The sequence below is a fragment of the Symphodus melops genome (assembly GCF_947650265.1).
Source record: "Symphodus melops genome assembly, chromosome: 13".
Classification (NCBI taxonomy): domain Eukaryota; kingdom Metazoa; phylum Chordata; class Actinopteri; order Labriformes; family Labridae; genus Symphodus; species Symphodus melops.
This window is the reverse complement of record NC_136703.1, coordinates 24245900-24265246: the sequence shown is the minus strand read 5'-3', so window position 1 is coordinate 24265246 and position 19347 is coordinate 24245900. Positions and strand designations below refer to the sequence as shown.

Genomic DNA, 19347 nt, shown 5'->3' with positions numbered 1-19347 from the left:
GTGGATCACTGAGGACAGTCAACACGGGATTAGTCCAAAGCCCTCTGCATTGTGTTTCTCTGACACAAGTCAGGAGAGTTAAAACAGAGGGTTGTTCGACCTTTTCTTTTTAGTCAGCAAAAGCTTGTTATTCCCATGAAAGGGCGAAATTATTAACAATCATAATTTGTTCTTAATGAGAGAGTTAAAGACCTCAATCGTCTGATATGGACTGCAAAAAAAAAAAAAAATCAAGTTGTTTGAACTTTTTGAAAAGTTAGTCATAACATCGAAACATAAAAAGGTTAACCCAGAGTGTGAAAAGTTTAGTTTGACCACAACAACATAAAACTGTGTTTAGCGTCTATTAACACTGAAGGTAGAGTGAACTTAAAATCTAAAAGCTTTAAGTCGCACCTCAAAGTTTCTGTTAGAAGAAACTAACTAGTTTTATCTGTCACACAATTCACTGATCTGCGTGAGCTGCTGACTTTCCGGTGCATCCGTTTACAGCTTCTTCAGGTACGGCAGCAAAAACATTCACGAATGTTTGCATCAAAAGTTAACGTTACAAAAAACAGACACAAATCGACTGATACTGGATTTTTGGGGCCGATAAATATCGATATTAGGGAGCGGGAAAAAAAAAATCAGATGCTGATAAATTGACCGATATCTTTCTTAGATCCATCTACGATCTGTCGAGATAGAACGATATAGACTTTTATAACGTTGATCACTCAAATGGAGTCAATCTATAAAAAACACACAGCTGTTGAAAGAACTGCCACAATAAAACTCAAATAAAGGCTTTTTGTCTGGTGAATAAATCGAACAAACTCACCACCATATCTGCAATACAAACAGCCGACACCGATAACCTGATATGATGTTATCGGTGTCGGCTGATTATCTGCATGTTCACTTCGCCAGGCCGAGTGAACAGAAGGTGTCTGACCGCAGGGAGCGTTCATTCTGGTTTTATTTGCACAAGCGCTGAAAGCTTTCCAAAAAAAATAAAAAATAAAAGTGTGTGCGCCCATTCAATTCACGTGTGAGTGTGAAAAGAGGCTTTAATCTAACAAGTGCTTCACCTTTTCATCAAAGAGGTTTCAGTTTGACAGCCGTGTTTCAATAAATCCTGAATGATGAAAAAAAGACTTTGTTTGTTTTTTTTCTCCAACAGAGCGAAGAGATGAAGTTCAGGGACGGCGAGTACTCTGGTGTGTCCGCCGGGAGCGTTCACAAGCACGTCTCTGTTTTCTGAGAGTGAGTGCATGTGACCCTAAAGTCGGCCTTGTGGATGTATTCTTTCATCTCAATGCTCTTTATGTAATTACTACGGGGGGCGGGGGGGCGGGGGGGGGGAGTGGGATCGAGGATTTGGCTCATGCGTCAGCAGCCACCAATCGTAGCATAATCCAGACCTGCTTGTTCTGTCCAGATTATCAACATCTATTCCCTAATCTTATTCGCTAAATGCAGTGATGACATTCCATCTGGAGCTCGTGCACAACGCCGCCGCCGCCGCCGTCAACGACAAGACAGGACAGACCGGTCGAACAACTGTCGCTGCTGCTGCTGCAGCGCTCCCGAAGCACCTCTCTGATCCTGTCTCAACAAATCCCTCTGCTGCGGCCTGAACGAGCAGAAAAATCTCCTCGGAGCGGGTTTGATGAAGTAACTCGACAGCTCATTCAGGACCACAACAGGTGGGCTTGCTTCTTTCTCTTCTCCTTCAATAAACATGAAAAGAGGAAATAGCTGCATGGATGTGTTTGCACACTGTTTCTACTAAACCCCCCCCCCCCCCATACACACACACACACACACACACACACACTTCCCCATGTAGCTAAAGGTTGATCATTACAAAGAGCAGAGAGTGCGTCACAAGGATTCTGTCACTACACCTCTTTTGTACTGACTCTGAATAACACCTGCTGAGTCCCTCCATGTTGGGAGGTTTAAGGGTAAACACACGCCCCCGGTTGCAGGACTTTGCTGATTCCTGGATAAAGCATGTGTACAGATCCCCCCCCCCCCCCATCCTTTGCTCCTGTCACGGGCCGACACAGAGATGGGGAGGTGCTGAAGTCAATATTTACCGCTCCCCACACACACACGCAGCCCGGCCGTTACCATGGATCCCGATTCCAAGCATTCCTCAAACCAACAAACTGCACAGATGTAGGATAGTTGCACAGAGAGTTCTCTGGGCCAAAGCACTCAAAAAAAGAGTGCTGCATGCCGATCTCGTGAAGAAAAATGGCGAGATTAGCGGCGGCGGTGGTGGCGGCGGCGGCTCCGTCTCTCCAAATTATGTGGGATGTCTGTCTCTAACTCGAAGCGTTTTGGGAGAGAAGCGTAGCGAGGGAGAGAGGGAGGGTGACACACACACAGAGAGAAAATGATAGTGACAGAAAAAAACATCTCCTGATGAGATTCATTCAATCGAGATGTTGACGTTCACACCGCGAGAAGATTCCCAATAAAAACATCATGTTTACCCGTTTTCACGGACACATGCGAGCGCTGTGGCGTCCATAATAGGATCAGAGGTTGCGAGCCCTTATCCCTTTCACTGTGTGCTTACGCGAGTGTGTGCGTTTCTCACCCCTTAAAAAAATAAGTGAATGCAGATCACCTTTGGTTTTGCCAGAAGCCCGCGGCTAACGTGGCCTTTAAAATCATATGACATCTCTGAGCTGGTGGAGATTAGCAGCTGGGCCGCTCCATCTTAAACCCCCGTGCTTACAGAGGGAATTTTTTGTGTCCACTTCTAAACAACAAACAGGGCTGGCATCGAGCGGAGGTTCCTGGATTTTCTGTTATCCCCTGTTCCTAATCTGAGTATGACAACATCAAATTATTTTGGGATTGAGGCTCAGGAAGAAAAATATCTGGGCCATTTTAGATGAGGTGATGTCTTGGCTTTAGCAAAATGGAAGCAGTGGAAAGAGACAGAAACATCGGTCAGTTTAGTAAAAGTTAAATGGGTAAAAATAGTTGTACTCTTTACAGAAGTTTCACGTCTGTATGCTTTAATGTAAATCCAGAAGAAGACAGTTAGCTTAGCATTAAGGCTGGAAAAGGGGGGAACGCTACTCTGGTTCTGTCTGAAAGCATAATAACACGTTTACATTTAAAATATATTTTTACATCCTGTGAAACGTAGTTGTTAGTTTGTTTGCCGAGGAGTTGTGATTTTTAAACATTTTTTATGCTTTATTTTTTACTGGATTAAAAACATCCTTTAAACATCTATGTATAAAGTTTCACGATGAAAGTATATTAATAATTGGTCAACTTATTTTTGTTCATTGTTGGTTAGTGAGCTTTGGAGATGCTGGTGAGCAGATTTCATTTACTTCTTACCTCGCCAAGTCTGCTCGGTTGTGATCATACGAGGTCTCATTTAAATACAGCGTGTACGCCACTCCCCGTGCAGAGTTGATGTAACCCTGATGTAAAAACATGTGACTGACCAGGTAGACGATCTCTGATCCACGCGTACAAACATTTAGGAGGCAGGTGGTGAACTGAAGTTTTGATTCCTCGCACACTTTTCATTTCACAAAAAATATCAAAAAGACATCAAACGTTAACGACAAAATCCACGCCATCAAACGTGAAGACGAACAGCGATGGAGCATGTGGTGTGCATTCTTTACGTTAGCGCCTTTTAAAATCAGAAAAGTTGGGAAGATTTCATGAACAAAAGTCTGACTAACCCGGGGCGCACACGACTAAACTGTTCAGCTTATTGAAGAATTACAACGATTGTTGTTTTTAATCTTAAACTGTCTGATAAGTTTAATAAATGTAACTGTGCTGTTGGACACGGCTCGCACAGACGCCGTGGTGGCAGCGTCACACACTCTGCCTTCTCGTCACCTCTTCATCATCTTCACCTATTTATAGTGTCAATTTATAAAAGTGTGTAAATAAACCTGGAGCGCTCTCACATGAAGGTACCTCCATGAAGGTTTATAATGCAAACTCAACAGCACCTGTATGTTTTTTATCTCCTTTCCTTCCCTCACTCCTCGAGTTCAGTCTGACGTCCTGTTGTGGCGTTAAATGATGAAACAACACAAACAACCAATAACCAGAACCAGAACCAGAACCTAACCAGAGACTATCCAGACAATCAGCAAAAAGAGAAAGTGGAGAATAAGAAGCCATACAGCAACAATCCACAGGATCAATAATACAGTTTGTATTACTGACTGGATGTCGAGGGATAAGTGTGGATGTTAGGATGCTTTCGAGGGGTAAAATAAATATTCGGACACCCCACATTCAGAGGACGGCTGTGGGTTCGAATCCAGCGTCATTCTTTTGCTGCAGCTCAACTTAAACATGACGTGATTTTCTGTCAAAGACAAAAAAAAAATGGCAGCAAATAAATATTTTTAAAAAATAAGATAGTTTTTTTTCAGCAGCATTTAAAAAGAGAAAAGGGAGAAATCAGATGAATAAAGATGATGAAGGCTTTTTTTTAAGCTAGCTGTGTGTGTGTGTGTGTGTGTGTGTGTGTGTGTGTGTGTGTGTGTGTGTGTGTGTGTGTGTGTGTGTGTGTGTGTGTGTGTGTGTGTGTGTGTGTGTGTGTGTGTGTGTGTGTGTGTGTGTGTATATTGGACGCAGAGAGGTTTGTTATCCAGATCAGATGTTGCCCTCCTGGTTGTGTCCTACTTTCTTGCACAGAAAGAAGAACCAGTCACCTGATTTAAGACTTTCGACTTACCTCCCTACCTTCTTAGACTGGGTGTGACGGGCTCGGCTAAGACGAGACAGACTGAAGATATAACTGTAATTTCCTCCAGCTTAGCTCATCACGTTTGTTGCAAAACAGCGAATAAATTCCAGCACATTAACCAATAGTTACACAACTACCGAGACGACAAAAGTACACACATTCCTCCCTCCAGAACATGATCACTTACTTGTAGTCAAGTGTTAAAAAAATGCAGGCTCTGAAATATGGAAGTTCCCCGAGAACTTAACACCATGGGGACTTTTACTCCCTCCCTCTTTTACACCACCAAGGTTCCTCCTCTGACATAGAAGCGAAGAAAGTTCCTCTAAACAGGGATGTAGGAACTAAAATAGTTCATCGTTCCTGCAGTGTGGAACCATTAAAATAAGAACTAAAATAGTTCATCGTTCCTGCAGCGTGGAACCATTAAAATAAGAGGAATAATGAAGTCTGAAAACACCTATTCATACATGTGATATTAACTCTGTTATCCCATTATAATTAGTTCATTTCAGTTGTTTTCACAAGATCTCAACTTGTTGTGCTGATCTCTGGCTTAAAAAGCTGCGTTCTCATTATAATGGATTAATATGTCTCGTTATCTGGGTGTATTAAAGCTTGTTTTCTCAGGTTAACCCGATCTTTTCCTGGAGATCTAGAAAACAAAACAATAGACGGGGTCGCTGTGACAGTCCAGACCAAACTAGCCAGGCTAGCATATCGCACGCTCACGAGGTAAGCGAAGCCTATTTCTGGTAGTGTGGACAAACTCACGCAAGACTTCTTGTGGACGTCTTTGCCTCTATTGCAGAGGACAGAGAGAGGAAACGTTCGGAGGTGAGAGTGGTGGGTGACATGCAGCAAAGGGCCCCGAGGTCCGATTCGAACCCGCGGCCAATGCAACGAGGACCAAGGCTTCTGTACGCGGGGAACGCGACACAAATACGTTAGCGACGCACGTTAGCAAACATTAGCGCCGTATTTGTGTATTTTGAAGATTCTTCAAAACTTTGGTCCATTTGAATACTTTCAATCAGTGTATCAAAAAGCGGCTGTGGCTTAGTGGTAGAGTTGGTGGTCTCAACTGGAAATGTAGTCGTTCCATCCGAAGCTCCTGCAGCAACATGTCCGATGAGTAGTCAAGACACTAAACCCCAAGTCGCTCCAGCTGCTTTGTCGGCGGTGTATGAATGTGTACGAACGGGAGATACTTCTGATGGTCACTTTACCCAGCAGCCTCTGCCGTCACTTTATCGAACAGCGAGGAAGAAGCCTTTATGGTCACGGTGAATATCACACGCACTGTGAGGAAATGAATGTTGAAACACATGCTCAGGGTCTCTCAGCTGCTGCCTCGTCGTCACAGCGGCAGCGACACTATCTCTCCTCCTGTGAAACTGGGCGATCCGAAGCATGTGAGGCACGCACAGAAACGTGAGGGCTGTAAAGGGACCCCGCCGCCGCCGCCGCTGCTCCATGTATTGTGTTGACGGTGTGAAAAGCCGCATATTGTTCCTCTGTGCAGCATTAAATAGGAGGAAGGGAACGTATGGTTTACGAGTGTATTGGTGAAATCTGCTCCTCGGCTCTCCTGACATCCTCCTCATATGTGTCCCTCTGTGCAGCTCTGCTATGCTGCTCTCATCTAAATATGGTCATTATGTGCACGGCGAGCGATGAGCTGTGGTCGTGTGCTCAAACAAGAAGCTGAGAGGAGACCATGAGAGGATACAGGATGGAGGAAAGGAGGGAGGAGAAGAAAAAAAGATAATCCTCAAGGGCTTTGGGCTTTCTTGATTTCCCCTCCCAAGTCTTACTCCCTCACACTCGGGCTACTTCCCCCTCCTCTTGCACTCTCTTTTCCACTATAATGTCTCCAATCCTTTCAGGAGATTTCCAGTGGGAAATGGTGGAAGTAAAGGATTTCGATTCCTCTGATGTGTCAGCCGCATGTCACGTGACAAGGAAAACACACTTCTGCTACTTTCCAAATATCAGTGAACTGGTGTTCAACTCAAGCAGGGAGGGGAAACATTCAGAGACAACTGCGTCCAAGGAATTATGCAAACTCTTGGCTGGAAATGCAACACGACAAAAGAGGCAGCATCAGAATGCATTTTCAGATCTTCTGCAGCATCGTATGGGCTCATGTTTTAAGGATACAAGTCGCCGACCGTGAACTCCAGCACTGTGAAGGCAGACCCTTAAATTCAGCCCCTCTCATCATCACATTTCAAAGAGGCAGCATTTGATCTGCTCTGGTCCGCAGAGACTCCAGAGAGCCGCATGCTTCAGTAACTGAGGGCTTTCACCGTTTAACTTCTCATATGCACAGCCAGGCAGCGCGAGAAATCCCTGCAGTCCTCAAATCTAAGGCCTGACCCTGGAGGGAAATGTATAGCACACATTAAGAGCTGCTCTGGTTATCAAATAAAAGAGAAAAAAGCTAAATCATCGATGGATAGAATGTCACTGAACAGAACTCGTGTTCTTCTGTACTGACATGCCTTAAATACTAAGTGTGCAAACACATCTCATTTTCAGAATTAGCCTGAACAGCGACAATATATTTTAGAGTTAAGACGAAAGTAAGTCCTTCCTCCTTCCCCCCCTCCCCCAACCTAAACCTGAGAAAAAAAAGAAATAAAACAGGAAAGAGGGGTTAGTTGTGGGTTTGGAGCTGAAGGTGTGTGTGTGTGTGTGTGTGTGTGTGTGTGTGTGTGTGTGTGTGTGTGTGTGTGTGTGTGTGTGTGTGTGTGTGTGTGTGTATTCATGCGTGTGGGGGTAAAATAGTAACTGTCACGGCAAACATTTGTCAGTGGTTATTGATTAAAGCAAGTTAAGTAGTCTCAGTTTAAGATTTAAAAAATTTCAAAATAAAAGTCCAATCATTTATATTTTTAAGAATTAAAACGTGATTTAAATGGAATACTCATAATTTACTATTGAAACTTTGCAAGTAATCGCGCTAAAAAATTTTTTATTGTTTGACAGCCCTAATATGAATGTATGTATACTTGTATTTGTTTGGAATAATTGTGTCATAAGCTCTCTAAAATAACCATGTAATCATGTTCAGGTATGAGAAAGTAGGCCAGGAGTGCGTGTCTGTGCGTTGATACGTTCCCAGGTTTGCTGCTGCAGCAGCAGCAGGACTGGGCCCAGTCATGGCTGAGGAATGCAGAATGGAGAAACAGACGAGTTTCAACTCCTCTCCTGCTCACAGCCCAAAGCAGGAATGTATGGGGAGCAGGTAGAGACACCGTCCGCCTGGGATTGTCAGAGACACAGGTTTAGCCTCGAGCCCCAACGCATTCCCCGTACCGTCTGTCAGGGAAAGAGAAAGCGGCGTCGAGCGGCCACGTTGTGAGAACAAGAATGCGAGTCAAGGTCGCAGCATCACTGTGGTTTTTTTCATCCTGCCATGAAACAGCTCTGGCCCAGATTTAGCTCAGTGTAGACACAAATTAAACACATGCTGAGAGCGTCGTGCTGGGCCTGATCATTAGCCGAGTCTGGTGATACTGTCACTACAAGAATGTCTCTATTATTATCCAAAATGTTTCCATTTCTTTTTCATTTAATATTCAGAATATAACCCACTAACAACAACGATGATAAATCATCTCTCTGTTTTTAAGGAAACATCAAAACATCAGCTGAATCAAGCTAACAAATCGCTACATTTATCTGTCATTATTTATAATAAATACACAATCATTTGGTTTTAAACTGTTGGCTCAGCAAAAGAAGAAAGCACATCATAGAAAATCTTGTTGAGCATTTTTCACAACTTTTTCAGATTTTAAAAGGCAGAGTCGATCATTTTTTGAAAACTAGCATGTTTTTGAAAAGTGGCATTCCCTTAGTGCTCCGTCTTCAGCCCCTCCCCTCTGTGTTTCCTCTAAAGCCACGCCCCTCACTCACACACACGAGCGCTGTTGCTCCAGAAGCGGACCTCAGCTCATGCTTTGAGAGCGGGCTTGTGCACGCACGGGGGTAGAGAACGAGCAGGGAGGCGTGTGATTGGTTCGTCAGATTGGTACCTCGTGGCAGACACTTGTCCAAGTTCAGTTTACGCGTTTACAAACTGCACCAGATGACGGATTTTCTTTGTTCCTTTTTCAGAGCACCCGAGTTATTAATGTCTGTGAGGACCTAAAGACAAATCTTAAAAAGTCTCTCCGGAGAAAAGTACCTTTCCTGCCTTTAAAGTCTTAATAAAATATATAATTAATTGTAGAAATAAAGGCAGATTAATCCTTACAAAAAATAAATATTCAACACTATGTGATAATATTCTGAATGCAGGGTTAAAGAACAACCTGCATGCGTGTGTGCAGATGCAGCACTGTAAATAAAGCATGCTGCAGACATTTGTATAGCTGCTCTGGCTGAAAACAAAGACACAAAGATCCCTGTGTCTGGGTCCTGCTTCCTTGGAGATAGACAAATAAGAGCCACAGAATAACATAACAGAAACAGCCACCAGGCTTTGCCATTAAAATTTTAAAACATGCCCATGTCACGCTTCATCATCAAAACATAACTGCTCGCAGCCATGACATTTCCATAACAGATTGGAGGGCAGGACCCCCCAAAACACGCGCAACGATTTCCTCCATCTCTCTTTAAACCACCCTTTTGTTCAGTTGGCCCTGATTTCAATATTCAAATTGAGATCAGTTGGGCGGTGAAGCAGAGAGCGAGACGCCGGCTGACTGCGAGGCAATCAGTGTAGAGAGCGGGGAGTTGGTGGTTGGTGTGGTTGGAGATTTCAGTGAGATACAGGAGGGCGTGTTCGCTGAAGTGCTCCCGCTGTGAAAGAGGGGAAAACGGCTCTGCTCTGTTTATCATCCAAACTCACATCAGGACAGACAGGAGTGACGCACGAGGTCGGAGCTCAGGGGAAACAGACACTGTAGTTCCTACAACCTAAATAATAAAGTATCTATCTATCTATCTATCTATGACAGTGAAGAATAAAAACCCTGACAGGCAACACAAGGAGAAGTAAAGTCCTGTTAAAGTGGATCGTAATAAAAAAAAAAAAAAGAAAGGAAATTTGCAGCTAAGAGGGGATACCTTCAAAATAAAATACTGATTTGAATTTCAAGTAACACAAACACAAACATAAAATCTGAATAATTCAAGTAGGCGGAGTGTGAACATATTTTAAAACACCACCGAGTGCAGGATAGTTGCTCCCAAAGTGTGAGCAGTAAAGTCTTAGTTGAATGTGAGAAAATCACAGCGTTTGGCAAAAGGAAGAACTGAGTCATCCCCGGCATTGTTTAGCAACCTCCCACAGTGACTGTTCATTTGAGTCATTGTGTGATATGAGACTGTAAAAGCATTACTTATTACTTTAAACCATTTAGCTCATATACAGCTCTCCAAGCTATGCCTCCAACTATCCTTTCCACTTCAAATAGTCACAACTGAGTGGCTGGATCCATTCGATGTTTAGCCTTGATCAACTCGAACTGGACGACAAGAAAATTCATGTTTGTAAAGAGATGAGCTATTCAGACCGGTACTGTCTTTTAAGATGGATATTACGACACGTCTTTTTGTATTTTTTGTCCATGGACCTTTAAAAGGGCTTCGAGGCAAGCCTCAAGTTCACACTTAATAAACAGCCCCTAAAATCTTCCTGATAGGTGTTCACACATGCGCCTCACAGTGGGAGACTTTGCCCGTCAGGCGGAGGGTGTAAAAAGAGCGAAGCGGAAGTGACGGATGAAGCTAAAGAAGTAAAGAGAATATTTACCTTTACATGAAAGCAATGTGTAGAATCGACAAAAGACCGGATCAGAACACGCTGGCGGGCGGAAAACATAAAGCAGCAGTTTAATTACATGCACGGAGGTCGCATGCATACACTCTCTAGTCACAAGGAATAAACGTCACCCGGCCCTCCTACTCCATCTAGGTGAATTCTTTGGTTGTTTTTACCTCAGCTCACTCAGACATCGGTGCTGGGCTGATCGGAGAAACTCCGGATAAAGCCTGAGTGAAAAATGTGGCACTTTGCGTTCACACATGCAGCTCAATCCCTGAAAAAAAATTTTTTGCCAGTATGAAAGCTGGAAAGTGAACACTTCTTCCAACGTCAATTTGACTAATTTGCCAAATCACTGCAGGTCTCATGAACGCTGTGAAAACAAAGACCTCGAACTCAATGTTTTCTCTCTTTTTTTTCCCTTTTTTTTTTTAATATGTAGAAACAGACAGTTTTACAGCAATGAACAAATCTATTAGACAAATGTTCAGCTAAGCAAAAAAGACATCATGGATACTACAGACTCACATGCCTTCAGGCAGACTTTTCTGTTTCTTTTAAGTCATCCCTTAAAGCAGTTTTGGATATGGAAATGTCCCATAAATAACTTCCTGTTGTCTGTTTTTGCTCTTGTCAGATTGCTAAAGACGAAAGGCTACGTTTATCAGGGTAGATCATCTCCACCAGTAGAGGATATACATCGAAACTCCCATGTCAACATCTTATACTGCAGTGATTCTCAGTGGATGCCGGGGGGGGGGGGGGGGGGGGGGTGGGTTGGTTGGTTGGGGGGGGGGGGGGGGGGCATGTACTCTTCCCAGCATCTCATCATCCTGACCAGGCTCGCACAGCTGCGCCTACACAAAGCCACACATAGAAGCATCTTTCTAAATGCCAAAGACGCTTTTTCCTGTCAGAAGGAGCATCCACGGAGCGGCGGGAACGAGACTGTGAGAGCGATTGCTTTTCCACAGAGGCTACAACAGTGGGTGGATTGAGGGGAGATGCGTGGCCTGTGTCACCCTGGCCCGTTCCCAGAGCAGAGGGACAGGAAGTGGCCTGCAGATCCTGGGAGGATACAAACCCTCTTCTGTTTGTCTGTATCAAACCACTTTCAGATTCTTCATTCAAATGGCCAGCAAGCACAGGTCGCTCTGACAGGGAGCTGGGAAGGATAAATCCGAGCGCTGCACTTCTGCATCCTTGTCATTCAGCTGATGACTGCAATGGACGGGCTCACGTTACACTCCTCTCCTGCAGTCGCTAATTAAGGCTGTCTGATAACACGGCAGGCGCTACAAAGCTGCGTTAACATGGCAGTGAAACACAAACTTGTAGGTTTCTGCCTCTAACACAGTTTTAGTTTCAATTCAGTGTCACACAAGGACGCAGAAGCCCTTACTCATTTACAATTAGTCATGTTACAAAACGTTATATCATCAAAGTCACAGTCTTGAATGACGCTCTTTCTGGGTGTTAACGCCAAAATCCTGCAGAGTGACTTTTCACAGGTTTATGAACGCAGAACCACGCCCGGTTTCTCGCTGAACGTCTGCGTTCAGTTGATTATGTGTACACACAAAATTCACCACACTCGCTTGTTGGCACCACAATGTAAATTGGTCGAAGTTATTATTCATATTTTGGCTGTCGCCGCTAGTTTAATTTTTTTTTTCCAGGTATCCACCCGCCAGTAGGTGGAGCTGTAGCCATAGACTGGCTGTAGCTTCCTGCTCTTCTACCCCGATGTAAACAAGCACAGTGGATGGACAGCATATCATAGAAGCAGTGATCAAAATCGTAGGCTGGTTAGATCTGGTTAAAGTGGCATAGCAACCGGTTGCTAGTGCTGCTAACGTTAGCCATACTCAGCACTCAAAATGACAATTATAAATAAATTATACCCAATAATGTGGCTGTTTTCAGGGAGTTTTCGTACCTCTAGATTAGATTAAATTATCATATCACACGAGTCAGGACGATGGCATGTCATCGTATTGATATTTGATCCCACGCATGGGTGGAGGGCTTTTGTGGATTTGGCTTTTCTAGTGGCTTTAATGGTTGGCAAAATGAGTACCGACACAAAACTAGGCCACACAGCCACATAAAGCCCAAACAGAGAGACAAACAGACACATAAAAAGCTGGACGGGATGGGGAGTGATGTGAGAAAACAGGTGGCACTGGCATTCCCGTGCTTAGCTGTTTGCCCTTGAAAAGTAGCCGGGCGCTAATTAGCACCAAATCTGGGCCAGAGTGACAGAAGTTTAGTATCTGCCACATGAAATATTCAAAAGGCTTTTGTCGGCGGGGAAGCCATCATCACTCTCGTCCCCCCTCTATCGTGTGTATAATCTAGCTCTCTCTCTCTGGAGTTTTGAGGACGAGTTGATTCTGGCAGTAGACAAGTGTTTTGTTTGTTAACTGCTCTGAAGCCAAAAGGGAATTATGTTGTTTCAACAAAGAAGAAGAGACACTGCATTACTACTACTACTTCTCCAACTTGCCAACTCGTGGCTTTTTTTTTTTTTTTTCTCTGCCCAAATAAGCCGAATCCTCTTTATAGTATCACCAACAATTACAATATGTCCTCAAAGCTCAATGACAATTAATCCTCATCTGACCTAAAGGAAAGTGGGACACTCTCAGATGGATCAAACGATGAACTCAGCAAGCCTCTAGCTGCTGCTGCTGCTGCTCATTTCGCTCGAGTGCTCCAAAAAGCAGGAGGCAAATATACGCCACATCAAAACACTCGGGTTCGGTTGGCTGGCATGCTTGAGAAAAACGGGTCCCTCTACAAAACCTTCCCCTAAACAGCTCCCTTCCTCTCTCCTGAATAGGTGCACAAAGGCAAATTTTGAGAAGCGACTTGTCTTTAAAAAGCGACCGATTCTCCAAGAAACAAGCGGCTCATTGAAGCCCCCCCCGGCTCTGTGTATCACCATGACAGACAGATCGCTTCAGTGTACGGGCGGACAAAGAGGCCAGTCCACAGCCAAGATGCCAATTAGGAGGAATTTCGGCCTCAAGAGCCACTTTCCACCAATCTCATTGGAGCTGACATATACATCCACGGCTTTCACTGGAGGGCATTCATGGGATTCCAAGGAGCATTAGGTCCCCTCTGTGGAAAAGTACAATGCTCCAATCTCGTACCACTTTGAGAAACACTCCTCGCTGTGTTGCCAGGTTGCAAAATGCATGCTAATAGCCTGCTGAAACTGGCACCATGTTGTCCCGGTGGAAGTATTTATCATGATCTCTGAGCAGGATGCACGATTTAAAAAAAACAAAACCAAACGGCCTGGGGTGTTTACACGCAACGTGGCTTCATCCACGGGGTCACTTTGCATGTCACCGTCCCATAAAAACCTCAGGATATTGAATCCATCGGATATAATATGTTTACGGCCCCCGATGCTGCCAAATAGCCTAATTCCTGCAGGAAATACGGAAAAAACCCAAAACAAAATCTGTGCAGGATTAGGCTCATGCATAATACTGATAATCAAATGTGATGGCAATTTTTTCATTAAGAAATTACTGGTGCCCCTCTGAAAATGTGTGTTTTGGAGGATTAAAGACACAGGCAGGCAAAACAAGCTGGAATTCACTGCAGGGTTTAGACACAATATTTAGGTTTTAGGCAAATCAAAAAAGCAGCAAACACGCCGGACTGGAGGTTTGAGAGTGTGTGCGCGCGTGATAAGTGTTTTATCTCAACTGTCACGATGGGAATGAGTCCAACTTTGAAACTGCAAACAAACTGACAGCCTTGAACTTCACGGCCTGAGAGGAAATCTCGTCCAGACGCAAAATCAGGTTTAATTTTTGTTTCTTTTTTTTTTTTGATGGATGACGGTTAGCAGATCGTGTGCCGTGAGCCTGGATCAGCTGACAGGGAGAGCGGTGTGTACAGTACATACAGGCCAGCACTGACAGGACAGGGGGGGCGTCGTGTGGAGGTTGGAGGTCGTGGCTCACCTTTCTAAAACGTCCAGATTGGACGATCACCTCGAGGTCCAATCAAAACGAGTCGTTTCTATTATTAGTAACCACCACATTAGAGTCAATATTTGGGCCTTTGAGTCACGTCGAGTGGGAGAGACTAATCCTAAGCATATGACAGCCGTGTCTTCAGAGTGTGTGGGATCACAGAGGAAGGAAGGAAAGCCTGTGGTATTCTAAATGAAGAGGTAGAAATGTTTTAAAAAGGAGCTGCTGTTTAAAATAGCAACCTTTTTTTTAAGGGAGGGGGGGGGTTGATTTTCTCTTTCACACATGAAACAGCTGACAGGCAGGTAGAGAAGATAGGGTCCCATAGAAAAATAAAAAACTCTCCTTCAGAGAGCTGCCATGGTTTCACTTTGTCTTTAGGAGTAAGTTCTCTATGTTCTCAGATAGTCCTGCAGATGAATGTGTTGTTTTTTAAAATCAAAGGCTGCAGGATGTATTTCTCACAAATCTCAGAGCAGCTGCTTTCGGTGCATGCAGTGATTTCAGGGGAATAAGGGAAGGGAGAAAATGATAGTTTGAGCTCACTTTAATGAGCCTTATTAACAACTGCAATTATATCTGCGAACATGTAGAGGAGGGATTATATGTTAATTAGGTCATAAAGAGGCACATATAGGGGTCTTTGAAAAGAGGTAAAGTCACGTTTATCACCATCTGGAAACATCACAGTCATTTGAAGCACTTGTGGGATCAAACCCCTCATTTATTTTTCATTAACCCCAGTCTGTGTCTGCTGCTCTGGCTCTCTGTCACTGTGTCTATCTGTCATTACTGTATTCACCCGCACAGTGAAATAACAAGTTGAGGCTACTCACCCTGACGCGCAGGCTACCGTAGATTTGGCGTCGTCGCTCAGCTGCCGATCAGACAGACAGGGATTCAAATCAAACCATTCATGAAGTGACGAAAGGACACCAGAGAAGGTCGCAGATCCGGAAATGTTTGGGATTTGGAGCAGCAGCAGCAGCAGGAGCAGCAGGAGAGTCAGTCGGTGCCAAAACGAGCGCACAGGGATCCCATTCAGCTGGAGGGGCGGCCCGGGGAGGTCATGACGAGGAATCAGTCCAAACTACGGAACATATTTCATTCACATGCAACCAAAAAAAAAAAAAAAAGGATTCAACTCAGTAAAGATCCGCCGGCTCGATTGGCCTGGATGAAGTGCGAACCGAGCGTTACGCGTGGCATCGGCCCCGACACTGGAACAACCGAATCATGACCAAAACACTGTGATGTGATATTAGAGGCAGGGAGGGGGCGGGGCCTCAAGCGTCCTGCCCGTCTCTGATTGGTGGATGTGTTTCATGCCCAATCGAGCCCTGATTTAGATGAATGGCATTATCATGGAGAGTCCCACCTCACCTGGGGGCGCGTGCAAGTTCAAACGTGGCTTAACTGCCTACATGAGATATGAATATTGGAAGGTTATGAATAATGTTTCTTACGGAAGCCCGAAGAGGACATACGTGCTGCATATGTACATTTTATTTTACTTCGTACACCAAGTACATTTTTGTTGTTTCCTCGAGACTTAGACTCATTTATCTTGTTTGCTTGAGATAACAACACCTGTTTTAAGGCATAATAATAATAATTGTATAATAATACAATAGTTTTATATAAATGTTTTCTAAATATCTTGAGAATTTAAGTCATTATGGGGAAATTGCTCGTTATCAGAGGAACAGAGTAGAATAAAATATATTAATGTATGTCCGCTCTGCGCTTCCGTAGAGATTTTATTCTAGATTCTGCTTTCAAACTTTTTTTTTTTTTTTTTAATAAAGTCAAAGCTGCCTTTTTTTTTCTTACATGACATGTCTGAATGTTCCTGAGTGCGTCACAAGGTAAAATAAACACAATCTGTCACTTTATGGTTAAATCATGACTACGCTAAAGAAACGCTTTGCTGCCCCCTGCTGTGTGAATCAGGTAACATGTCTATACATGATTTGAAGCAACAAGGGGCCAACATTTACATTTGAACTCTCAACACTCACAGCAATAGTAAATTGCTGACTACTAATTAGAATTTACTGTGCAGGGTCAATATAATATATATAATATAATATTTGCACTAAACCTTTTTTTTTTGTAGAAAAACAAATGTTGACTTTTTGCAGTCACTTGAGGTTGGAGCTGTGCTGCCGTGTTGTGGACTGTTTAATGCCATATAAAATGCCTTCTTACTGACTACTAATAGACTCAGTAGCTGGAGCCTTTGGTCTCATGTCGGCACATCATATAAACTCACTGTCGTTCATGTAATGCTCTGTGCGCCCTTCAATTGTCCCCCGGGGACAAATAAAGTTTTTTGAATTGAATTGGATCACTGTCTTTGACAACACTGATGTTGGTGTGAGCTACAGGGTCACATTAAGCTGAAGCCTTTTAGGAGCTTGGACGCATCGTACAGTGTGTGCACAGGTCGCACTGCTGATTGTTGCTAATGCATTGATTGATGTCATTCCTGTTGTTTGTTTATTTGCATGAAATTCTTTTATGCCTTTATCTCAGTGGATGTTGAGATATGTATTCCTGGTAAAATACATGTAAAAATAAATGCTGTCAGTGATTGTATTGGCGTGTTAAGGTCCCTGATGTGTGTTCTGAATATTTACTTAACATGCTAAGAACCTTTTCAAAAGCCTTAGAAAAATCACCTTCATCAGGAGTTTTCTGTATTTCGGAGTCTTTTTAAAACAGACTGTAAACATGTTGATTTGTGCTTTAAAGATGTGTGTGTGTATGCGTCTTCTCAGCCTCAAGCGAACCCTCAAAGATCTGCATCAGCTTCATTCTTCAATATGGGAGGTTTCTGCTTGACCCCACAACGTGCCGCTCGCTCGCTCGTCCTTGTTTTTGACTTTCGTCCACGTGTGGACTTCAGTTTTTTACGCCTACACTGCAAACCAATTATGAAGTTTGAGGTAAGAAGGGGTGAAGAAACAATGGAGCACACAGATTTGACTTGAAATCCACTTTAAGAAGAGAAATAATAATTATCAACAGCTATGGACAGCGACTTGCAGTAATTACAAGAACAATAGTGCTATCTTTCACCACCAAACTTGCTCATAAAATTGCATATGGAACCTCAAAGAGTAGAAGGACGAGTTATAATACATCATGATTCATTTGGGTGACATATTGTTCAGAGTTTGCACATTCAGGAAACAGTCAGTGAACTACGAGGTCACGTTTTAGCCTCGATAGAAACTCAATTTTTACGAATTCGACAGAACCATCGAGTGACGCAGGTCAACTCTGACATTCACAACATCCAGAGTGAAGAAGCATGTGCTCCTCTTCCTCCTGTAAAAGAACATATTTCATGTTTGATTAACCATCATAATACTGCAGTTTATTGTTACGCAGGTTTTTTTTTTTATTTATTAACTGGGCTTATGTTTGATTTTTTTCTTTTTTTACTTTGAAATGTGAAAATATTTTGGGCCTTTTTTCTTTATTCTGTATCCTCTGATCTGTTTCCCCTCTTTGTGTTTGTTCAGTTTTATTCAGAGGTGTCTGCTACACTGCAAGGCTGCATTTCTGGGAAGAAAAACTCCTCCTCCTGTTTTTTTCTTTCTCTCCCCTCAAAGTCTCTCTTTCTTTTTGTCCCACACCCAGTGAAATGTCCTTCACAGTCCATCAGTCTCAGTCATCCAAGTGTCTGCCATCAGACGCGCCCATGGGAAAGAGCATGTCGCTCTCTAAGGAGAGGTCGCTGCCCAGGCCGGCCATGCGGCTGCGCAGCAGGAAGTGAGTCCTCCTCTGCAGCAGCCTCTGCTGCTCCTGCTTCAGCTCCACATAGGAGCGCGAGAAGGTGTGGAAGATGGAGGTGACGGGGAAAGCCATGAGGAGGATCCCGCTCAGGATGCTGCTCAGAGCCACCACCTGTCCCGGGATGCTCCTCGGCACCATGTCCCCGTAACCCACCGTTGTCATGGTGATGACAGCCCACCAGTATGTCGCGGGGATGCTGGTGAACTCCTGCGTGGCGGCCATTTCGTTCTCTATCAGGTACAGCAGCGGGGAGTACAACGCGATGGCCACGCAGAGGAAGAGGAGGAGCAGTCCGAACTCTCGCGTGCAGCGGCGCGCCGTCAGGCCCAGAGTCTGCAGGCCCAGCGAGTGTCGAGCCAGACGCATCACGTAGAGGATCCTCAGGGCTCGGAGCACTCGCAGCACCAAGCCCACTTTGTCTAAGTAGCTGTTGCCCGAGCCAAGACGCTTCTCGCCTTTGGAGGTGCTGTCGACCACCAGGGTGATGTAATACGGCAGGATGGCCACCACGTCGATCATGTTGAGGGGCTGCCTGAGGAAGGTCAGCTTGCGGCGGTCCTGAATGAAGCGCAGGGTGAACTCCAGGGAGAACCAGGCCACACACACCGTCTCCACGATGAAGATGTTGTAGCACATCTGGGAACACGTGCCCTAGTGGAGAGAAGAGAGAGAGAGAGAGAGAGAGAGAGAGAGAGAGAGAGAGAGAGAGTGTAAAAAAACGATGAGCAGGTGTGAGTGTCCGCTGCAGTCACTAGAGGGAGCTGTTTCTCTGTGAAATCCAGGAGCTGAGCGCTGTGGGAAGCTGCAGCAGTAAACACAAAGGGACATGTTTCTAAAACCAGAAAAATAACAGCCCAACGTCCTGAAGATAAAACTCACACGTGGGGAAAAATGTTCCACCTTGAATATTTTTGCACCGATGTGATCGTAGTGCAGAGTACGAATCTGTTTCCTCTGGACCGTCTCATCATCACACGTGTTTCGAGGCTTTATGTCGAGGCGGATTCTTTTCT

At 44.2% G+C, this 19347-nt stretch overlaps 3 protein-coding genes across 8 annotated transcripts in view; 1 reads left to right on the top strand and 2 right to left on the bottom strand.

Annotated features, from left to right (window-relative positions):
• The window catches only part of LOC306833776 (ciliary microtubule-associated protein 3), a 68516-nt gene extending 66843 nt beyond the window's left edge, over window positions 1-1673 (top strand). Inside the window, exon 6 of the mRNA XM_079359299.1 lies at window positions 1662-1673. Within this exon, the coding sequence (XP_079215425.1) occupies window positions 1662-1663 (2 nt within the window). The 3' untranslated portion in view covers window positions 1664-1673. The remainder of the gene's footprint in view (window positions 1-1661) is intronic.
• The window catches only part of src (v-src avian sarcoma (Schmidt-Ruppin A-2) viral oncogene homolog), a 34633-nt gene extending 18897 nt beyond the window's left edge, over window positions 1-15736 (bottom strand). For all 4 annotated transcript variants that reach the window (XM_079359289.1, XM_079359291.1, XM_079359290.1 and 1 more), the window contains exon 1: window positions 15364-15736. The gene's annotated coding sequence lies outside the window, so the exon portion shown is untranslated. The remainder of the gene's footprint in view (window positions 1-15363) is intronic.
• A 1777-nt stretch (window positions 15737-17513) lies between these two features.
• Window positions 17514-19347, bottom strand: part of nfatc2a (nuclear factor of activated T cells 2a) — a 57410-nt gene continuing 55576 nt past the window's right edge. For all 3 annotated transcript variants that reach the window (XM_079359283.1, XM_079359285.1, XM_079359284.1), the window contains one exon: window positions 17514-18985. In XM_079359283.1, the coding sequence (XP_079215409.1) occupies window positions 18206-18985 (780 nt within the window). In that variant the 3' untranslated portion in view covers window positions 17514-18205. The remainder of the gene's footprint in view (window positions 18986-19347) is intronic.